Raw genomic sequence first — 19390 nt, 5'->3', positions numbered from 1 at the left:
GCACATCAGAGCCGGTGATGTCACCGAACACACTGCCCATGTGTTACTTGAAAACAAAAGAACCCTTCCCCTTTGCGATTTAGCGCAGGGAAAGGGAGCGCATCGGAGCATGAGATGCTCCAATGCTAGTCTTAGGGGGCTGCCTGGGTGAAAATAAGGGTATGTCCGGGTTCAGCTCTGAACCCGGACAACCCCTTTAAGATTGATTTTTTTAAATAAAAAAACTTCAACTGTAAAAGACTCGTTACCTTCACAAATGGGTGGCTGAGGGTCCCATCCAAAGGAATAGCACTGGATTAATTCTGAGCCTTTAATAGAGTAATTTTCTTTGCAGTAGAATTGTACCACATCTCTTTCTGTATATGATGGCTTTACTGGGTAGAATCCACCATTTTCCACAGTTTCCAGCCTACCACAGGCCATCTCTAAATAAAGAGACCATTCATATTTATAATTGTATAAATCATACAGAAAAAACTACACAGTGAACTACCCTAGAGTGCGTTCAGTTTTTTTTTTTATGCAACATATTTGTTTTTATATGCTTTTGTTCATTAGATGGAATTTTTTTTTGTTTCTCTGCCTTCATTTCAAAAACCAGCATGCTGGAGCTCTTGTTGATTTTTTAGGCATTTTGACAACACGTTCTCTATAAGAAAATAACGTCATTTAGAAAATGCTAGCAGTAAGACACAAACCACAAAAACAGCAGAAAACCACAGGGACCAAAAAAATAATGCAGTTGCCAGATTAACTTTTGGAAAGAGTCCCATCAAAGGGGCTGTATATGTAATATACGTTTTTAGATTGCATAAAAGATAAGGTAAGGAAAGCTAAAAGTACTTGACAGTGCTTCATAAGGTAAAAATGCAGATATGGAATAAAACATTTGGCTGATTTTATTGCATTGTGCTAGAAGATGTTGCTTGTTATTACTAGATAGCCAGGCGGAACAAATCAGTACAGGTCCCTTGTGTGTTCTTGTGTCATGTGTTGTCTGAATCTCCAAAGATAACTCTGACACATTGAGGAGAGTCTGCGTTGGAGTACTTTGTGCCAAATCTATCAAATGTCCCACGTTGTCTAGAGAAGCTACTCCACTTTTCCTACTCAACCCTCCTCCTGGCGTGAGATTGTGACTTATTTGCTACTTTTTAAGAAAAAGTCGCAATGATAAATCTGGAGTGAAACTCATTACCATGGCTAACCACACACCCTTTTCCACCCATATTTCACAACTGGAGTGAGTGGTGTAAAAATGCTAAAAGTCACCAAATTTTGAGCAATTGGGTGCAAGATGTCGCAGATTTTTGTGCAAAAAAGTAGCAAAAGTCCTATTTTGAGACTTTTTGATGCAAGAATTCTGGAGTGAAGTTATGATAAATCAGGGCCATTGTTTGTGCCCACAGAGACAACTATGAGAGAATATCTGTGTCTGTGGTGTATTCTCAAAAGATGGAGAAGCAACAAAACTAGTAGAAGCAATTAAAACTCATGAAAATAACTATGCTAATGCACTATTAAAAGGCTTTCTTACCATAAATTTTTAAAAATAATATCAAATGCATTTTAAATAGTTCATTTATCAGTTTAAGAGATCATGCACAGGAGCGTGTGTGCCTGTGCCCATACGGCAGACTGCAAACGGCATGGACTCTAACGGGTCCGCAATCCTCCAGATACGGAGCTGTGCAGAGCGGTATAGGGTGGGATTCCGGTCTGTGCCTCTGCATCGCAATAAATAGAACGTGTTCTATTTTTTTGCCGTGCGGAACGTATCTTGAGAATTGAGGACCCATTCAAGTGAATAGGTCTGCATCTGCAAGCAGTGTGCACTCGGCCGATCACCGTGCATGCCCTAACAGCTTCAAACTTTATGATGGGTTCCAGTATTTTTTTGCATGTATAGCGCTGCAGACTACACTATTCTTAATAATAATCTTTATTTGCATAGCACATAATCCTTCAGAGGAAAAACGTATAAAACAGACATTACAAAGTGACAAATTAATTAAAACAATCAGAGTGTCCTACCCTTCCATACCTCTTGCCCACCTTCCTATCATCATCAGATTATTGTGGGAAGACTTTACACTATACAATACTTACTTTTATATCAGATATAGCTAAACAGTGACCAGTAAGACTTACTTGTGCAGCTTGGGGTAGAAGACCAACCTCTCGGAAGACACTCGACCCAGTCTGCACTGGTCCCAGTAGCAGTGTAATACCCCTCATTACACTGGTATTGAACAGTCTCCATAACACGAAACGACTTCCTTGTTGTTACATAATATCCATTAGTAAGAGGAGGAGTTTCACAGCTATCTAATACATAGCAATAAAAGCAGTGAAATGAACATGTTAATGGGTTTGTTCTGTTTATAATGCACTTTTATGTAAATTGTATAATACGTGAGGTCTTCTTCAGTGGTGTACCTTCCGTGGAGGCAAACCACGGCACTGCTATGGGGCCAGAGTAGGGATAAGGGGAGGTAGCACTGAACAGTTATCATGATTACATTGCATTTTCATGCAGCCACCACTAGAGGGAGCTCAGTGCAAGCTTTCATTGCAGTCAATGGTAACAGTTTTATAATACACATACATATTGATGTATGGGGGAGAGTTATCAATGTATTTATGCCAGTTGGCTGGTGTGAGGCAGAGGGCAACTTTTTTAAAATTACAATTTGTTTCTTAACCACATGTAATCAGCAGCACATTAGCAAATCATGCATTCCCACTGACTACATATGGGTCCATACTCATTGGTGGCAGACTTTGAGAGGGGGCACATTATTATATTGCGAGAAGCAGGATTATTGTTTCAATGAATTGCCAGCCATCTTGTCCATCATGACCTACCTGTTATGGGATGTTGGCTTTATAGAGCATAATTTTTTGTTGTCAATGAGTGTATATGTGTGTTTTAAGAAAACAAATATCGGGTATTATACCAGTATATGCAGAGTAAATATAGGATACTTAAAAAAAAAAAAGGGAAGTGTCGAGTGCCAATATGATTTATATTTGGTGTTAATATTTCCAGATTTTTTTTATACCCAATGCTGTAAATTGTGCTGTAAATCCACTTCACTTCTGCCACATCTGCAGCCTTACAGCACTGTGCATGAGCCATAGATGTGGTGCTAACCATGGGATCAGATCCAATCCTGGGAGAACAGGAAAACCATTTCCAATGCATGTTCATGAGCTGCATTTATGATATGCCAGTCTATGCACAAATTATTATAATGTTATGGAGGAAATTCATACCAGTTTTCTGATGGCATCCTGGAGGAGGTAACCACTGTCCAGACGTGCAGTTTATGGTTTCAGTGCTAGCTCCATTTGTGGTCATGAAGCCTTCATGGCAGCTATACTCAGTGGTATCAAATGGTTTATACAGCTCCTTTGCATTGTGTACAAATCCATTTGGAATTGATGGCCTGAGACATTTTTCTGGTAAAGAAAAATCAAGAAAATGCTACTATTTATGGTCCTATACATCAGGTGAAATACAGTATAAGGGCTCATTCACACAAACGTAAGGGGTCTGTGCCCATGTTGCAGACCGCAAATAGCAGTCCACAATGCAAGGGCAGAGGCCATGTGAATCCCATATAGCGGTGCAGACCCAATGACGTGAATGGGTCCACGATCTGCAGAATTCGGCAAAAGATAGGACATGTCCTATTGTTTGCGCTGAGAAAGCACAGACCCGAAAGTCCACTGAAGCGCTTTCAAGCATTTCTATAGGCTTCTGACCTGTGCCTCCGCTCCTCATGTCCTATACGTCCTGTCTTTCGCTGTATCTTGCGGATTGTGGACCCCTTCAAGTCAATGAGTCCGCATCTGCAGCACGGAGTGCACACGGCCAGTGCCCATGTATTGCGGACCCACCGTTTGAGGTCCACAATACAGGCATGGAGCCCTTATGTTCATGTGAAGGAGCCCTAATAGTCACATTTGTGACTAATGTAACAGTTAGTCTTCATATGCACAGAATCTATATGGAAGCACATAGAGTACATACTATGGAGCCATAGGCAGCCTGTGTGCCTCCATACTGTGTGGTTTTTCTGAAAAAACAAAAACATCAGCCTATACAGAGGTACAGAATGGGACGACAGATTTTTATAGGTGCTGTATTTAGGATCCATGTTTATTAGACCTCAGAAAGCTCAGAAAGCACATATTATGTAAGAGAGAGTTATATACCAAGGCTAGCCATAGGTCAGATGGCATCCTGTGCGGACCAATGCATGGTGCATCCCTGGCAGTTTGCGCTTTCTGCAGCTTGCTAAGTGCTGCTGGCACTGCTGATCAGCTGTACTGACACATGGAAGGCAACCAACATAAAATTCATTAAAGAGCATCGCTCAGCAGATCTGTACCTATGAAAGTGTCTGACCTGTCGCGTGTGCACTTGGCAGCTGAAGACATCTGCCCTGGTCCCATGTTCATATGTGCCTGCATTGCTGAGAAAAATGATGTTTTTATATATGCAAATTAGCCTCTAGGAGCAACGGGGATGTTGCCATTACACTTAAAGGCTCAGCTCTCTCTGCAACTGCCGATCCCGCTGCAGTTTGATTGACAGGGTCATGATGACGCTTTCACTGCCTGGCTCTGTCACTCAAAGTGCAGAGGGAGTGGAAGTTGTAGAGAAATCTGAGCCTCTAGGTGCAATGGCAATGCCCCCGTTGCCCAACGCAGATGCCTTCAGCTGCCAAATGCACATGCAACAGGTCAGCCAGTTTTATAGATACAAATCTGCTGACAAATGCCCTTTAAAATCTTCCCTTCCAACAGCAAGCTGCGGTTTTGTGTCTGGTCATAAAAACAGAAAAATGGATCCATCACTAAAAACAATGCAAGTCAATGGTGACGGTGTTCCGTTACATTTCCCTACCTCGTGAGATTTCCCTACCCTCGTCACTTCCAGCCGAACCGGACATGACGTGAGGAGGTGTACCGCGCAGGCGCACAACGACACGGTAGGGAAATTTCACAGCAGAGTTAGCTGAATACTGGCCGACACTGCGCATGCGCCGGTAGCCTCACCAGCGGTTAGGGTAGGGAAAAATTACGGGCCAGTGCGCAGGCGCGGTTATCAGATGGATGTTCTCAGCTGGACACCGGCTGACACTGCGCATGCGTTGGGAGCCTCACCAGCGTTTAGGGAAGGGAAAAATTACGGGCCAGCGCTTTCTGGACAAGAATAGGCATTTATATTGCCGGCGCCCATTCCGTTCCGCAAATTGAGGAAGGCAACACGGGCAGCTTGCGTTTTTTGCGTATTGCGGACAGAAAAAAACTGCACGGTCGTGTGCATGAGGCCCTTCAGATTCTCTCAGGGTCTGTTCAGAAAGAAAAACCTGAAGGTTTTGCACGCAAGTTCTGACAGTTTTGTCAGTGATTGCGTTCAGTGTTTCAGTTTTTCTGCACAGGAGCAATCAGTTTTGATACTTTTTCACGCGCGTGAAAAAAAACCTGAAGATTCACAAACAACATCTCTTAGCAACCAATAGTGAAAAACGCATTGCATCCGACTGCATCCAGGTTACATCCGGATGCAATGCGTTTTTCACTGAAGTCCCATTCTCTTCTATGAGGTCAGGGCTGCGTGAAATACACAGAATATAGAACAGGCTTCGATTCTCACGCAATGCAGAAATGATGTGCGAAATGAATGGGTTAGGATTCAGTGCGGGTGCTATGCTTTCACTTCACACATTGCACCCGCGCGGAAAACTCGCCTGTGTAAAAAGGTTCCCTTTAAGGTCCCGTCACCAGTTTTATGGTGTCCTAACTAAGGGCAACATAAATAAGTGACTGATTCTCTTAGCAAAATGCTGGGTCACTTTCTTTAATTGACCCAGTCAATCTGCAAACATCTTGTATTGAAAAGCTCCAGCTCATAATGATGAGTCCTGAATATTTATGAGCTCCTGACTCTCCCTGCCTACCTGCTGCTGATTGACAGTTATTGTCCATATGAATCAGCAGCAGGTGGGTAGGGGAGTGGCTATATCTCAGAATTAAAAATACGCTGGACTCACTGACATCACGCTGGACTCAAATCAGCTCATTAGCATGCGGCATCTTTGTGTGTATATTATGAGGTAACCATCTGTCACACCAGTAAGTGAATACATCTAAGGTACTTTTTAGTAGTTAATGATTGCATATAATGAGTTAGATTATAATCAAATATCCACATGACAGGTTCCCTTTAAGTGATGTTTTTTGATTGTTTTGATTTCACACAACCTCATCCTAACGGAACAGATGCTTCCTGATGTACAAAATCAAAACTGATCTGTTTAATTCCGGTATTGAGATCCTCTGACGGATCTCAGTACCAGAATTAACAACGCAAGTGTGAAACAGGCTTGCAGAGGACCTTTCATGGGTCCGGACTTTACAAACTAAGTATCAGTATACGTAGGGCATAGTGCAGGGATCTAACTACACTTGCTATTTTTTTTGTGCGCCGCTCCGTTTGCCCGCTGTGGCCCTAGTTAAATTTTCCCACTCTGTATGCTAATTTTCGTATAGGGAACAGGGAGGAGGAGACTGCGCTGTTTCTCAATGGGTGTCTCCTTCTCCCTGGCTGTGAGCTGTCCAATCACAGCGGAGGGTGTCACAGCCAGGGAGAAGTTGAGTTTTTTTTTTCTCCCTGGCTGTGACGCTCTCCGCTACGATTAGACAGCTCACAGCCAGGGAGAAGGAGACGCCCATTGAGAAACAGGGTAGTCTCCTCCTCCCTGTTCCGATGGGAAAATTAGCACACAGGGCAGGATAATTTAACGGGGGCCACAGCGGGCAGACGGAGTGGCGCCCAGAAAAAATAGTAAGTGCAGTTAGATCCCCGCTGTACTTAGTTTATAAATTCTGGACCCATGAAAGGTCTTCTTTAAGGTGGGCATTAGTTATTTTATTATTTTACACAATCATGATCGATGTGGCCAGACATCCCCTTTAATTTGAAATGATAGGTACTTATAATGCCAATTGAGCCTTATTTTTAATGCAAAATTATATGGAATGCATGCCCTTTTCTTTACTATCATTGTGGCCTATTAGGTTTTAAATGGAACCTGTCATGTGGATATTTGATTATAATATATACAATCATCACTAATTATATACAATCATTAACTACTAAAAAGTACCTTAGATGTATTCACTTACTGGTGTGACAGATGGTTACCTCATAATATACACACAAAGATGCCGCATGCTAATGAGCTGATTTGAGTCCAGCGTGATGTCATTGAGTCCAGCGTATATTTAATTCAGAGCTATAGCCGCTCCCCTGCCCACCTGCTGCTGATTCATATGGAAAATAACTATCAATCTGCAGCTGGTAGGCGGGGAGAGTCAGGAGCTCATAAATATTCATGACTCATCATTATCAGCTGGAGCTTTTCAATACAAGATATTGGCAGATTGACTGGGTCAATTAAAGAAAGTGACCCAGCATTTTGCTAAGAGAATCAGTCACTTATTTATGTTGCCCTTAGTTAGGACACCATAAAACTGGTGACAGGTTCCCTTTAAATATATCTTTTTCTGACAAGCATTGTCATTCATTGTATAAACTGACATCTCTTAATCAAGTCTGGTAAGAATAGAAGAAATCCTTGCAAACTTACTGAAACATATTGCTGGAGGTTCCCATCCTTCTGATGTGCACGTGATTTCATCTTCTTGCCTTCCAGACTGAAATATGTACCCAGCTGAACAAGACACAGACAGCTTACTCCCCTCTTTCATTGGGAAATAAAACTTTTTGAATATGTAATAGTACTGAGCAATCTTTCCATTGTCGACATCAGGAAAGTCGCACACGTTTCCTGTAACAATGAATAAAATATCATGGAACATGTCTATTTTTAGTAGTCTCATCGAAATGTTAGGGAATTTCCTATAACCAACTTATTCTGCATCAAGTGCATTGTCCTCATGACTTTCTCATGACCCACAAAGGGCCTTAAAATGCATCATTTTAAATCTATTGATCTACAAAAAATGCAGTATTGGAGAAAATATGGGGAAGGGATTTGTTTCACATTGCAAACTATATTGGAAAGCATCCAGGCAATGTTCATAGCAATTAAATTGGAAAATCAAGCAAGTTTGCAAATAGTCCTGATTAATCCCTCCCCCCCCCCCCCCCCCCCCCCCCCCGCGGGCATTTTAGACGTTAGTGACCAAGCAATCATTAAAATTTTTAAAATTGTCGCCTTCTAACAGCTATAACTTTTTTTATTTTTCTATTGAAGCAGCCTTATGAGGGTTTGTTTTTTAGAGGACAAGTTGTAGTTTTTAATGGCAATATTTTAGTGTTCATATAACTTACTAATTAGTACCTTTAATTAACTCTTTTAGAGCGGCAGGGTTAATAAAGCCGCAATACTGCCACTGAGTAGTGTTCATTTTTCAGCATAAATAACATGATATCTTTACTCTCTGGGTCAGTACGAACGTATTCTGTGTTTTTTTGTAGCGAATGAGCAAAAAACACAAATTCTTCAATTTATTTTATGACATTCACTGTATGGGATAACTTATAATTGTGCAGTGGTTTTATTTTTGCAATTTATTTTACATTTAAAAGGTTTGTTTCATTGGAAAAAAGGTGTATTTTTTAGATTTGAGATTTTTTTATTTTATGACATTTTACGGTAACTGTTTTTAACCATTTGCTAGTCCCACAAGGGGGCCATAACATACGATATTTTGCTGTACAATGCATTATATTCTCAGTGCTTTACTGACAGTCACCATCAGGGTGCACCAGAGAGGCACAGCCTGATGGGGAACACTGCAGGCAGGTATGGGGCCTTTATTAGCTCCTAGGCTGCCATTCACAGACATCGGCACCCCGTGATCTCATTCCTCGGCTGCCCCTAGATGACAGAGGGATTTCTCTCTATTGGTAACCGTTTAGATGCCATGGTTGCTATTGACAAGGGGTTAAGCGGCCTGATTTCTGCTGATCCAGGACTTTAGAGCAGAAGCCTGGCTCTAATGTGAGAGCAGAGCCTCCGCTATCTGCTGCATGGGATACCCCTGCAGCACTTATTCTAGGCTGCCTTAAAAAGGCAGCAGCCTAAAATAAAGCCCATTAATGACAGCTGTAAGAACATGTATCGGCGGTCATTAAGGGATTAATTTGTTTGTTGCTTACAGCTCCCATGCAGGCCTATGCTTCTTCTTAATTTCAGACTACAAACAAACTTTGTGCAGTCTGATCTTGTAGTCATACCGGCTTCCATCTGTCTCCTATCTTTTGCTAACCAAAACGTAGTAGTCAGATGGAAGAGCATATGACTAAGGGTCCATTCACACGTCCGCAATTTCGTTCCGCATTTTGCGGAACGGAATTGCGGACCCATTCATTCCTATGGGGCAGCACGATTGCGGATATGCACTTCCGGGTCCGCACTTCCGTTCCACCAAAAAATAGAACATGTCCTATTCTTGTCCGCAATTGCGGACAAGAACAGGTATATTCTATTAGTGCCGGCAATGTGCGGTCCGCAAAATGCGGAACGCACATTGCCGCTTTCCGTGCTTTGTGGACGTGTGAATGAAGCCTAAGGCCTCTTTCACACAACCATTTTTTTTTTCATTTACGGGCTGTTTTTTGCGTTCCGTATACGGGCCGTATACAGAACCATTCTTTTCAATGGTTTCGCAAAAAAAAAGGAATGTACTCCGTATGCATTCCATTTTTCCGTTCTGTTGAAAGATAGAACATGTTCTATTATTGCCCACAAGTCACGTTCCGTGGCTCAATTCAAGTCAACGTGTCCACAAAAAAATAGAACACATACGGAAATGCATCCGTATGTCTTCCGTAACCGTTTAATTTTTTTGCGGAACCATCTATTGAAAATTTTATGCCCAGCCCAGTTTTTTCTATGTACAGTCAGGTCCATAAATATTGGGACATCGACACAATTCTAACCTTTTTGGCTCTATACACCACCACAATGGATTTGAAATGAAACAAACAAGATGTGCTTTACCTGCAGACTGTCAGCTCTAATTTGAGGGTATTTGCATACAAATCAGGTGAACGGTGCAGAAATTACAGCAGTTTGCATATGTGCTTCCCGCTTGTTAAGGGACCAAAAGTAATGGGACAATTGGCTTCTCAGCTGTCCCACGGCCAGGTGTGTGTTATTCCCTCATTATCCCAATTACAATGAGCAGATATAAGGTCCAGAGTTCATTTCCAGTGTGCTATTTGCATTTGGAATCTGTTGCCGTCAACTCTCAAGATGAGATCCAAAGAGCTGTCACTATCAGTGAAGCAAGCCATCATTAGGCTGAAAAAACACAACAAACCCATCAGAGAGATAGCAAAAACATTAGGTGTGGCCAAAACAACGGTTTGGAACATTCTTAAAAAGAAGGAACGCACCGGTGAGCTCAGCAACACCAAAAGACCCGGAAGACCACGGAAAACAACTGTGGTGGATGACCGAAGAATTATTTCCCTGGTGAAGAAAACACCCTTCACAACAGTTGGCCAGATCAAGAACACTCCCCAGGAGGTAGGTGTATGCAGTGGTGTATCTTGGTTTTTTGCTGCCCTAGGCGCGCCCCTAATATAAACTTGGGCACCCCCCTAATATAAATTTGACCCACCCCTTCCTTGTTAAAAAACAATGTGCAGCTATAGATAGTACAGTATTAACCCCTCCCTAATTCTCCCCGCTCTAACCACCCAACGGGCCCCAACCCCCTTACCCCATAAGGGTATTTCACACTTGCGGCAGGAGGGATCCGACAGGCTGTTCACCATGTCGGATCCGTCCTGCGGCTATTTCGCCGTGCCCTCGGACCGCCGCTCCGTCCCCGTTGACTGCATGTCATGGCTTTTTAGTTCGGCGGCTTTCTCCGTGCACCGCTGTGCTGCGCCGGAGCTCCGCCCCCGTCTCCATTATAGTCAATGGGGACGGAGTGGCGGTCCGCGGGCATGGCGAAATAGCCGCAGGACGGATCCAACATGGTGAACAGCATGTCGGATCCATCCTGCCGCAAGTGTGAAAGTAGCCCTAAACAACTAATAATAGATTTTTTGTGAATTACTGTAATTTAACCCCTTAAGGACCAGGCTCATTTTCACCTTAAGGACCAGGCCATTTTTTGCTAATCTGACCAGTGTCACTTTAAGTGCTCATAACTTTAAAAAGCTTTGACTTACCCAGGCCGTTCTGAGATTGTTTTTTCGTCACATATTGTACTTCATGACACTGCTAAAATTGGGTCAAAAAAGTTAATTTTTTTGCATAAAAAAATACATTTTTTACCAAAAATTTTGAAAAATTAGCAAATTTCAAAGTTTCAGTTTCTCTACTTCTGTAATACATAGTAATACCCCCAAAAATTGTGATGACTTTACATTCCCCATATGTCTACTTCATGTTTGTAGCATTTTGGGAATGATATTTTATTTTTTGGGGATGTTACAAGGCTTAGAAGTTTAGAAGCAAATTTTGAAATTTTTGAGAAATCTTCAAAATCCCACTTTTTATGGACCAGTTCAGGTTTGAAGTCATATTGTGAGGCTTAGATAATAGAAACCTCCCAAAAATGACCCCATTCTAGAAACTACACCCCTCAAGGTATTCAAAACTGTTTTTTCAAACTTTATTAACCCTTTAGATCTTCCACAAGAGTTAATGGCAGATGGAGAAACAATTTTGAAATTTCTATTTTTTGGAAATTTTTCCAATATAATCAATTTTTTCCAGGAGTAAAACAAGGGTTAACTGCCAAACAACACTCAAAATGGGTTGCCCTGATTCTGTAGTTTGCAAAAACACCGCATATGTGGTCGTAAACTACTGTTTGGCCGAACGGTAGCACATAGAAGGAGGGGAACACCATATGGGTTTTGGAAGGCAGATTTTGCAGGACTCGTTTTGTTTATACCATGTCCCATTTGAAGCCCCCTGTTGCACCCCTAGAATAGAAATTTCAAAAAAGTGACTCCATCTAAGAAAGTACACCCCTCAAGGTATTCAAAACTGGGTTTACAAACTTTGTTAACCCTTTAGGTGTTCCACAAGAGTTAATGGCAGATGGAGAAACAATTTTGAAATTTCTATTTTTGGGAAAATTTTCCAATATAATCAGTTTTTTCCAGGAGTAAAACAAGGGTTAACTGCCAAACAACACTCAAAATGGGTTTCCCTGATTCTGTAGTTTGCAGAAACACCCCATATGTGGTGGTAAACTACTATTTGGCTAAACGGCAGGACATAGAAGAAGGGGAACGTCATATGGTTTTTGGAAGGCAGATTTTGCTGGACTGGTTTATTTACACCATGTACCCTTTCAAGCCCCCTGATGCACCCCTAGAGTAGAAACTCCATAAAAGTGACCCCATCTAGGAAACTACGGGATAAGGTGGTTGTTGTTTTGGGACTATTTTTGGGGTAAATTTGATTTTTGGTTGCTCTATATTACTCTTTTTTGAGGCAATGTAACAAAAAAATTTAATTCTAAAATTGTTTCTACATTCGCTATTTAGTTTTGTGGAACACCTAAAGGGTTAACATAGTTTGTAAAGTAACTTTTGAATACCTTGAGGGGTGTAGTTTCTTAGATGGGGTCACTTTTTTGGAGTTTCTAGTCTAGGCTACATCAGGGGGGGCTTCTAATGGGACATGGTGTAAAAAAAAAAACTGTCTATCAAAATCTGCCTTCCAGAAACCGTATGGAGTTCCCTTCGTTCTATGCCCTGCCGTGCGGCTATATAGCCATTTACGACCACATATGGGGTGTTTCTGCAAACTACAGAATTGGGGCAATAAATGTTTAGTTTTGTTTGGCTGTTAACCCTTGCTTTATTACCGGCAAAATGGATTTAAATTTAAATTTTGCCCAAAAATAGGTGTTTTGGCACCGTTTTTATTTTATATTTTTAACACCGTTCATCCGAGGCGTTTGGTAAAAAGTTATTTTTATAGCGACGACTTTTACGCACGCGACGATGCCCAATATGTATGGCTCTCAGACTTTGGAGACACTAAGCAGGCATCCTAAAACTGCGGCCCTCCAGATGTTGTAAAACTACAATTCCCACCATGCCCTGATGATGGCTGTAGGTTGTCTGGGCATGCTGGGAGTTATAGTTTTACAACATCTGGAGGGCCGCAGTTTGAGGATGCCTGCACTAAAACTAATATTTTTTGGGGAAAGAAAAATAGTTTTCGTGTCTCCAAAGTCTGAGAGCCATAGTGTTTTATGTTCTCTAGTGAACTGTTGGGGATTATAAAAATTTAGTACTCCATGGAAGTGTGATACTCCCTGAAGCAATCGATAATGCAGAGGCACGGATGATCGGGGCACGTGTCACATTGAGTAGTGGTGTCCTTCCATATCCCCCTCTTGTGACACACTCTGCACTTTTTTGGGGTTCGTCCCTTCTTTCCAGTATGGGGGACCACACCTGGAAAGTGTTGGCCAGGGACGATCCGGGCGCCTCCAGTTCCCGAGGTACTCCGACCTGCTCTTTCCCGGTCTGAAAAGATCAGGTCCTTGAGGACTGCCTCATAGAATTGGAGGAATGTCCCTGTGCTGCCAGCGCTTCGGGATAGTACAAAAGCGTTGTACATGGCAACCTGCACCAAGTAGACCGCAACTTTTTTGTACCATGCCCGGGTTTTGCGCATGGCGTTATATGGCGTGAGGACTTGATCAGAGAGATCAACTCCTCCCATATACCGATTGTAGTCGACGATACAATCGGGCTTGAGGACCGTTGCCGCGGTACCTCGCACAGGGACTGGGTTGGTGCTGTTACCGTGGATTGTGGACAGCATAAGGACATCCCTCTTGTCCTTATACCTGACCAGCAACAGGTTTCCACTGGTAAGTGCACGGGTCTCACCCCTGGGGATAGGTACCTGGAGGGGGTAGGCAGGGAGGCCGCGTTGATTTTTCCGCACAGTCCCACAAGCGAACGTGGATCTGGCGGCAAGGGACCTGAACAAGGGAATGCTGGTATAAAAGTTATCCACGTACAAGTGGTAACCACTATCCAGCAGTGGGTATATAAGGTCCCACACGAGTTTCCCGCTAACACCCAGAGTGGGGGGACATTCTGGGGGTTGAATACGGGAATCTCGCCCCTCGTACACACGAAATTTGTAAGTGTACCCTGAGGTACTCTCACAAATTTTGTATAGCTGCACGCCATACCTCGCCCGCTTTGTGGGAATATATTGGCGGAAACTGAGTCTCCCCTTGAACGCAACGAGAGACTCATCAACCGCGACCTCCCTTCCAGGTACGTAGGCCTGCTGAAATGTGGCCCCAAAGTGATCGATGACCGGCCGTATCTTATACAGCCGGTCATAGGCAGGATCACCTCGGGATGGACATGCTGCATTATCGGAATAATGCAGACATTTCCGGATGGCCTCAAACCGGTGACGTGTCATGACCATACTGTACAGTGGGGTCTGGTACAGGACGTCCCCACTCCAGTATTGCCTGACACTGGGTTTTTGGACTAGACCCATATGCAGCACGAGGCCCCAAAATGTCCTCATTTCGGCTGCACTGACCGGCGTCCAGCCTCCAGGTCTAGCCAAAACTGAGCCTGGGTTTTGAGCGACGAACTGTTGGGCGTACAGATTCGTCTGCTCCACCATCAAATTCACCAGTGGGTTACTGAAAAAAAAACTAAAAAAGTCTATTTCAGTAAACCCCACTGTGGGAATCTGGATTCCAGGATTGCCAGCGAAATCCGGAATCTCAGGCTCAAAGTCCACTGGGGGACACCAGCTAAGTTCATCGGCAGGGGGCTCCGGTGGACTTATTTGGTGGGTCGGGAAACCAGTACGAACCCCAGGGCGGCTCGTACTAGGGTGGGCCACAGGATCCCTAGCATGTGCGGCCCCTGGCTCCGCCTGGCGGCGTCTCCGCCGCCTTGGTGGCTCATCGTCATCCGATGATGAGGAGGAGGATGCGGATGATAAAAGGAATGTGGGGTCATCCTCATCCTCACTGGGGCTCTCGGAGTCGGAGGCAATCTGGGCGTATGCCTCCTCGGCCGAGAACACCCGGCGGGCCATGGGTGTGTGTGCGTGTAGGTGTGCGTGTGTGGCAAACTTTATTATATGTGCGTGTGTGTGGGGGCAACGGGTGTTCGCGTACTAAAAAAGGCAAGAAAAAAAGGGCAAGTGATAGGAAAAAAAAAACTTAAAACTTGCTAATCAGCGGTACAACGCTGATCAGCGGTGGGGCGGGCGATGCGCTAACAGTGGACGGATGCTAAAAAGTGCCGGCCAGTCAGCGCACGCAGAAAAAAAAAAGTGGGGGCTGGTGGGGGGTGGGGGGGGAGCTGGTGGGGGGTGGGGGGGCTGGTGGGGGGGGTCAAGTGGCAGGGGGGGTCGGGGTTAGGGTTAGATGGATAGATGGAAGTTTGGAAGTTTGGAATAAAAGTACATTTTTTTTTTTTTCCTAACTTACTTTTCCCTTCTTTCCCTGCCTAACGGTGCCTCTCCCTCACTGACCCTAACCTACCTGGGTGGCGATGGGTGCAGGAGGGTGATGGATGGCGATTAGGGGGACACAGGAGCTGGTGCTGGACGATGCTGCCGGGTGCTCGTGCAGAACAGGAAGAGGAGGGGAGAGAGGAGCGCAGGAAGTTTGAATCTCGCGCCTCTCTCCCCTGCACCAATCAGCACCCTGGACAGCAGTGTTCAGCACCAGGGCCAGCACCGCCTCCTCAAATCCTCGGACTGTGATTGGTGGTGTAAAATTACGCCACCGATCGCAGTCTTTTTCCGGTTCATCGGGTCACAGGACACCCGAATGGACCGGAAACGCAGAAAACCGCAGGTCTGAATTGACCTGCGGTTTTCTGCGATCGCCGATACGGGGGGTCCAATGACCCCCCCCCTGCGTTGTTACGAGATGCTGGCTGAATGATTTCAGCCGAAATCCCGTTCCGATTAACCCCCGCAGCGCCGGAGTTACATTTTTAAGTCAGGACGTACCGGTACGTCCTCGGTCCTTAAGGACTCGGGAAATAGGGCGTACCGGTACGTCCTATGTCCTTAAGGGGTTAAGTACTTACAGTTTTTTAAGACAGCAGGCTCAGGGATCAGTGCACTGGTGGCCGGGGCCTGGCCTCAGTTTTCACGGTGACCGTGTGCAAGATCCGTTCTGCACTTGGAGGAGATAAGGCTCACCCTAGCGTTGCCGCCCCTTGACACCACCTCCGTGTGACGTCACGACGGCAACGCGCGGACGCAAAAGGCAGGGGAGGTCGGGAGGAAGTAAGTCTTTCAACTCCTTCACTTTGCGGCACCGGCGATGCTGCTCGCATAGTAAAGGATCGGATCGGACAAGGGGCAAAAAAAATATTTAGCATATTGTGTAACTATCACTAAGCAAACAAGGCATTTTGCCGCCCCACTGGCAAGTGCCGCCCTAGGCAAATGCTTTGTTTGCCTCGTGATAGATACACCCCTGGGTTTATGTGTGTTAAAGTCAACAATCAAGAGAAGACTTTGCCAGAGTGAATACAGAGGGTTCACCACAAGATGTAAACCATTGGTGAGCCTCAAAAACAGGAAGGCCAGATTAGAGTTTGCCAAACGACATCTAAAAAAGCCTTCACAGTTCTGGAACAACATCCTATGGACAGATGAGACCAATATCAACTTGTACCAGAGTGATGGGAATAGAAGAGTATAGAGAAGGAAAGGAACTGCTCATGATCCTAAGCATACCACCTCTTAAGTGAAGCATGGTGGTGGTAGTGTCATGGCATGGGCATGTAAGGCTGCCAATGGAACTGGTTCTCTTGTATTTATTGATGATGTGACTGCTGACAAAAGCAGCAGGATGAATTCTGAAGTGTTTCTGGCAATATTATCTGCTCATATTCAGCCAAATGCTTCAGAACTCATTGGACGGCGCTTCACAGTGCAGATGGACAATGACCCAAAGCATACTGAAAAAGCAACCAAAGAGTTTAAGAGAAAAAAGTGGAATGTTATGCAATGGCCAAGTCAATCACCTGACCTGAATCCGATTGAGCATGCATTTCACTTGCTCAAGACAAAACTGAAGGGAAAATGCCCCAAGAACAAGCAGGAACTGAAGACAGTTGCAGTAGAGGCCTCGCAGAGCATCACCAGGGATGAAACCCAGCGTCTGGTGATGTCTATGCGTTCCAGACCTCAGGCTGTAATTGACTGCAAAGGATTTGCAACCAAGTATTAAAAAGTGAAAGTTTCATTTATGATTATTATTGTGTCTCATTACTTTTGGTCCCTTAACAAGTGGGAGGCACATATGCAAACTGTTGCAATTCCTACACCGTTCACCTGATTTGTAAATACCCTCAAATTAAAGCTGACAGGCTACAGTTAAAGCACATCTAGTTAGTTTCATTTCAAATCCATTGTGTTTAGAATTGTGTTGATGTCCAAATATTTATGGACATGACTGTAATTACTGTATACTCTATATGCCGAATGGAAAAACGGAACAGAAACGGAAACACAACGGAAACAAAAAATGGAACAGTGGATCAGTGAAAAACAGACTGCAAAACACTGAAAAAGCCAAACGGTCTTGTGAAAGAGGCCTAAAGGATCAGATTACACAAGATTTGTTTGAAGTCTTTTGCTAGGTCTGCGTGGGAGCTGTAGAAACAAAAAATAGGACATTTTAAAACAAGCCTATTTGCAAAGGTGCATTTTAGATGCATTGGAGCCCAAAATTGTCTGTGAAGGTAACCATGGCTTTTATCCATTCCATTTTCAGTTAAAAAGCATTTACAGCTGTAAAAATTGGGGTTAGCAGGCTTAATGGGTTTAACCATGGAAAAAAGAATAAGTATTTATCTCATCGATCCCTTGCCGCTCCTGCATTGATCCCTGCTGGTCTTTACTTCCTGACCCTGTATAGGCACAGAAAATGCCCGCAGCCAGTCATGGGATGAGATGGGTACCCTCTGCGGCTAATGATTGGCTTAGTGGATAATTCCAGGTTGAGATGGGACCAGGACCAACAGGACCCGGGCAGCACTGGAACAGGTGCAGCAGCGGATCAGGTATCAGTTCTTTTATTTTTTCAACCCCCTATAAACCCCTGCTGCCATTGATTTTTTTTCCCGTTGGAAACCCTTTTTTTTAAATAAAAAATTAAATGTTTGAGAATCAAGTGATCAGTTTCATTTAAACTATTATTCACACCAATAATATTGATGATGAAGATGATTATCAGTTGTCAATAATCTGATTATTCATTTTTTTTACATGCTTGGAACCCTCCAACATGACCTGTATAATACAAATATCCCATGCATGTTATTACTAGACATACTGTTCATATGTAATGGAGAAGTGAAGTAAAAAGAGGTAAAAAATTGTTATATATAAAACAAATTTTTACCTCAAATTCAACCAACAACACAAGCCAGGGCATTAGCACAAATCAAACAGAAAATACTGCAGAATATGACACAACTTTACCTTCTGCTGAACATGATATGGAGAGCATAAAACCTAACAGCCAGAAATTCTGTAGCTTCATGGTTTTTTTTGTGCTGTTAATGTTTCTGTCCTAATATTTGTGAAACCTCCAGATTTTAGTCAAAGGTCTGTTAATTATTCACAATACTTGTAATGATTACACTTTCTAGTTAAAACTTCTTCTAGATAGTGTGAGAAAAGAGTAAAAAACAACAAAAATCAATATGTCAGTGATTACAATATTAGAGCGAAATGAAACACTTATTGGGGAAAACAGTAGTTCCTGGACATTTGTAGGTTTCCAGAGCTTGCATTCCAGCTGGACCAATAAATACCTGATGAGTAATAAATCTGGTAACCAGGTAGGCCAAGGAGGTGTTGCAATCTGGTGGAGACATTCCTGGAAATCCCTTGCTGTGTGTAGGAGAGCATTATCCTGCTGGCTTGATCCTTTCTATGGGGCCCTTGCTTCTCTATGTACGCCACTGGATACAAAGCTCATTTTTTTTCAGCTCTACAAGGACTAAAGGGGTATTCAGGTATGTAAAAGTTATCCCCTATCTCCTACAGGATAGGGGATAAATATAGGGGATAAATATCAGATCGTGGGGATCCTACCGCTGGGACCCCCACCAATCACGAGAATGGGGTCCCTGCCCCCTGAAATGACCAGAGGGGCTGGTCGCATCTGCACATGGCCACTCCATTCCTTTCTATGGGAGTTCTGGAGTTTCGTCTATCTCCTGAACTCACCCCAAACATCTGGGAGAGTATTTGCCGCCATGAACTGTAGTATACTGTGTAAAGCCATTAACCTCTTCAGTTCCAGAGGATTTTTTGTTTTTTTACGTTTTTGT

At 43.6% G+C, this 19390-nt stretch overlaps 1 protein-coding gene across 1 annotated transcript in view; it reads right to left on the bottom strand.

Moving 5' to 3' along the window:
• LOC122943297 (coagulation factor XIII B chain-like) overlaps positions 1-18597 on the bottom strand; it is an 83134-nt gene extending 64537 nt beyond the window's left edge. Inside the window, exons 1-5 of the mRNA XM_044300925.1 lie at positions 18534-18597; positions 7668-7868; positions 3280-3465; positions 2152-2328; positions 249-425 (exon numbers count right to left, since the gene is read on the bottom strand). Of these exons, the coding sequence (XP_044156860.1) occupies positions 249-425; positions 2152-2328; positions 3280-3465; positions 7668-7868; positions 18534-18594 (802 nt within the window). The 5' untranslated portion in view covers positions 18595-18597. The remainder of the gene's footprint in view (positions 1-248; positions 426-2151; positions 2329-3279; positions 3466-7667; positions 7869-18533) is intronic.
• Positions 18598-19390: the final 793 nt, after the last annotated feature.

This window comes from Bufo gargarizans, chromosome 7, assembly GCF_014858855.1.
Source record: "Bufo gargarizans isolate SCDJY-AF-19 chromosome 7, ASM1485885v1, whole genome shotgun sequence".
Classification (NCBI taxonomy): Eukaryota; Metazoa; Chordata; class Amphibia; order Anura; family Bufonidae; genus Bufo; species Bufo gargarizans.
This window is presented reverse-complemented; position numbering and strand designations above follow the sequence as displayed.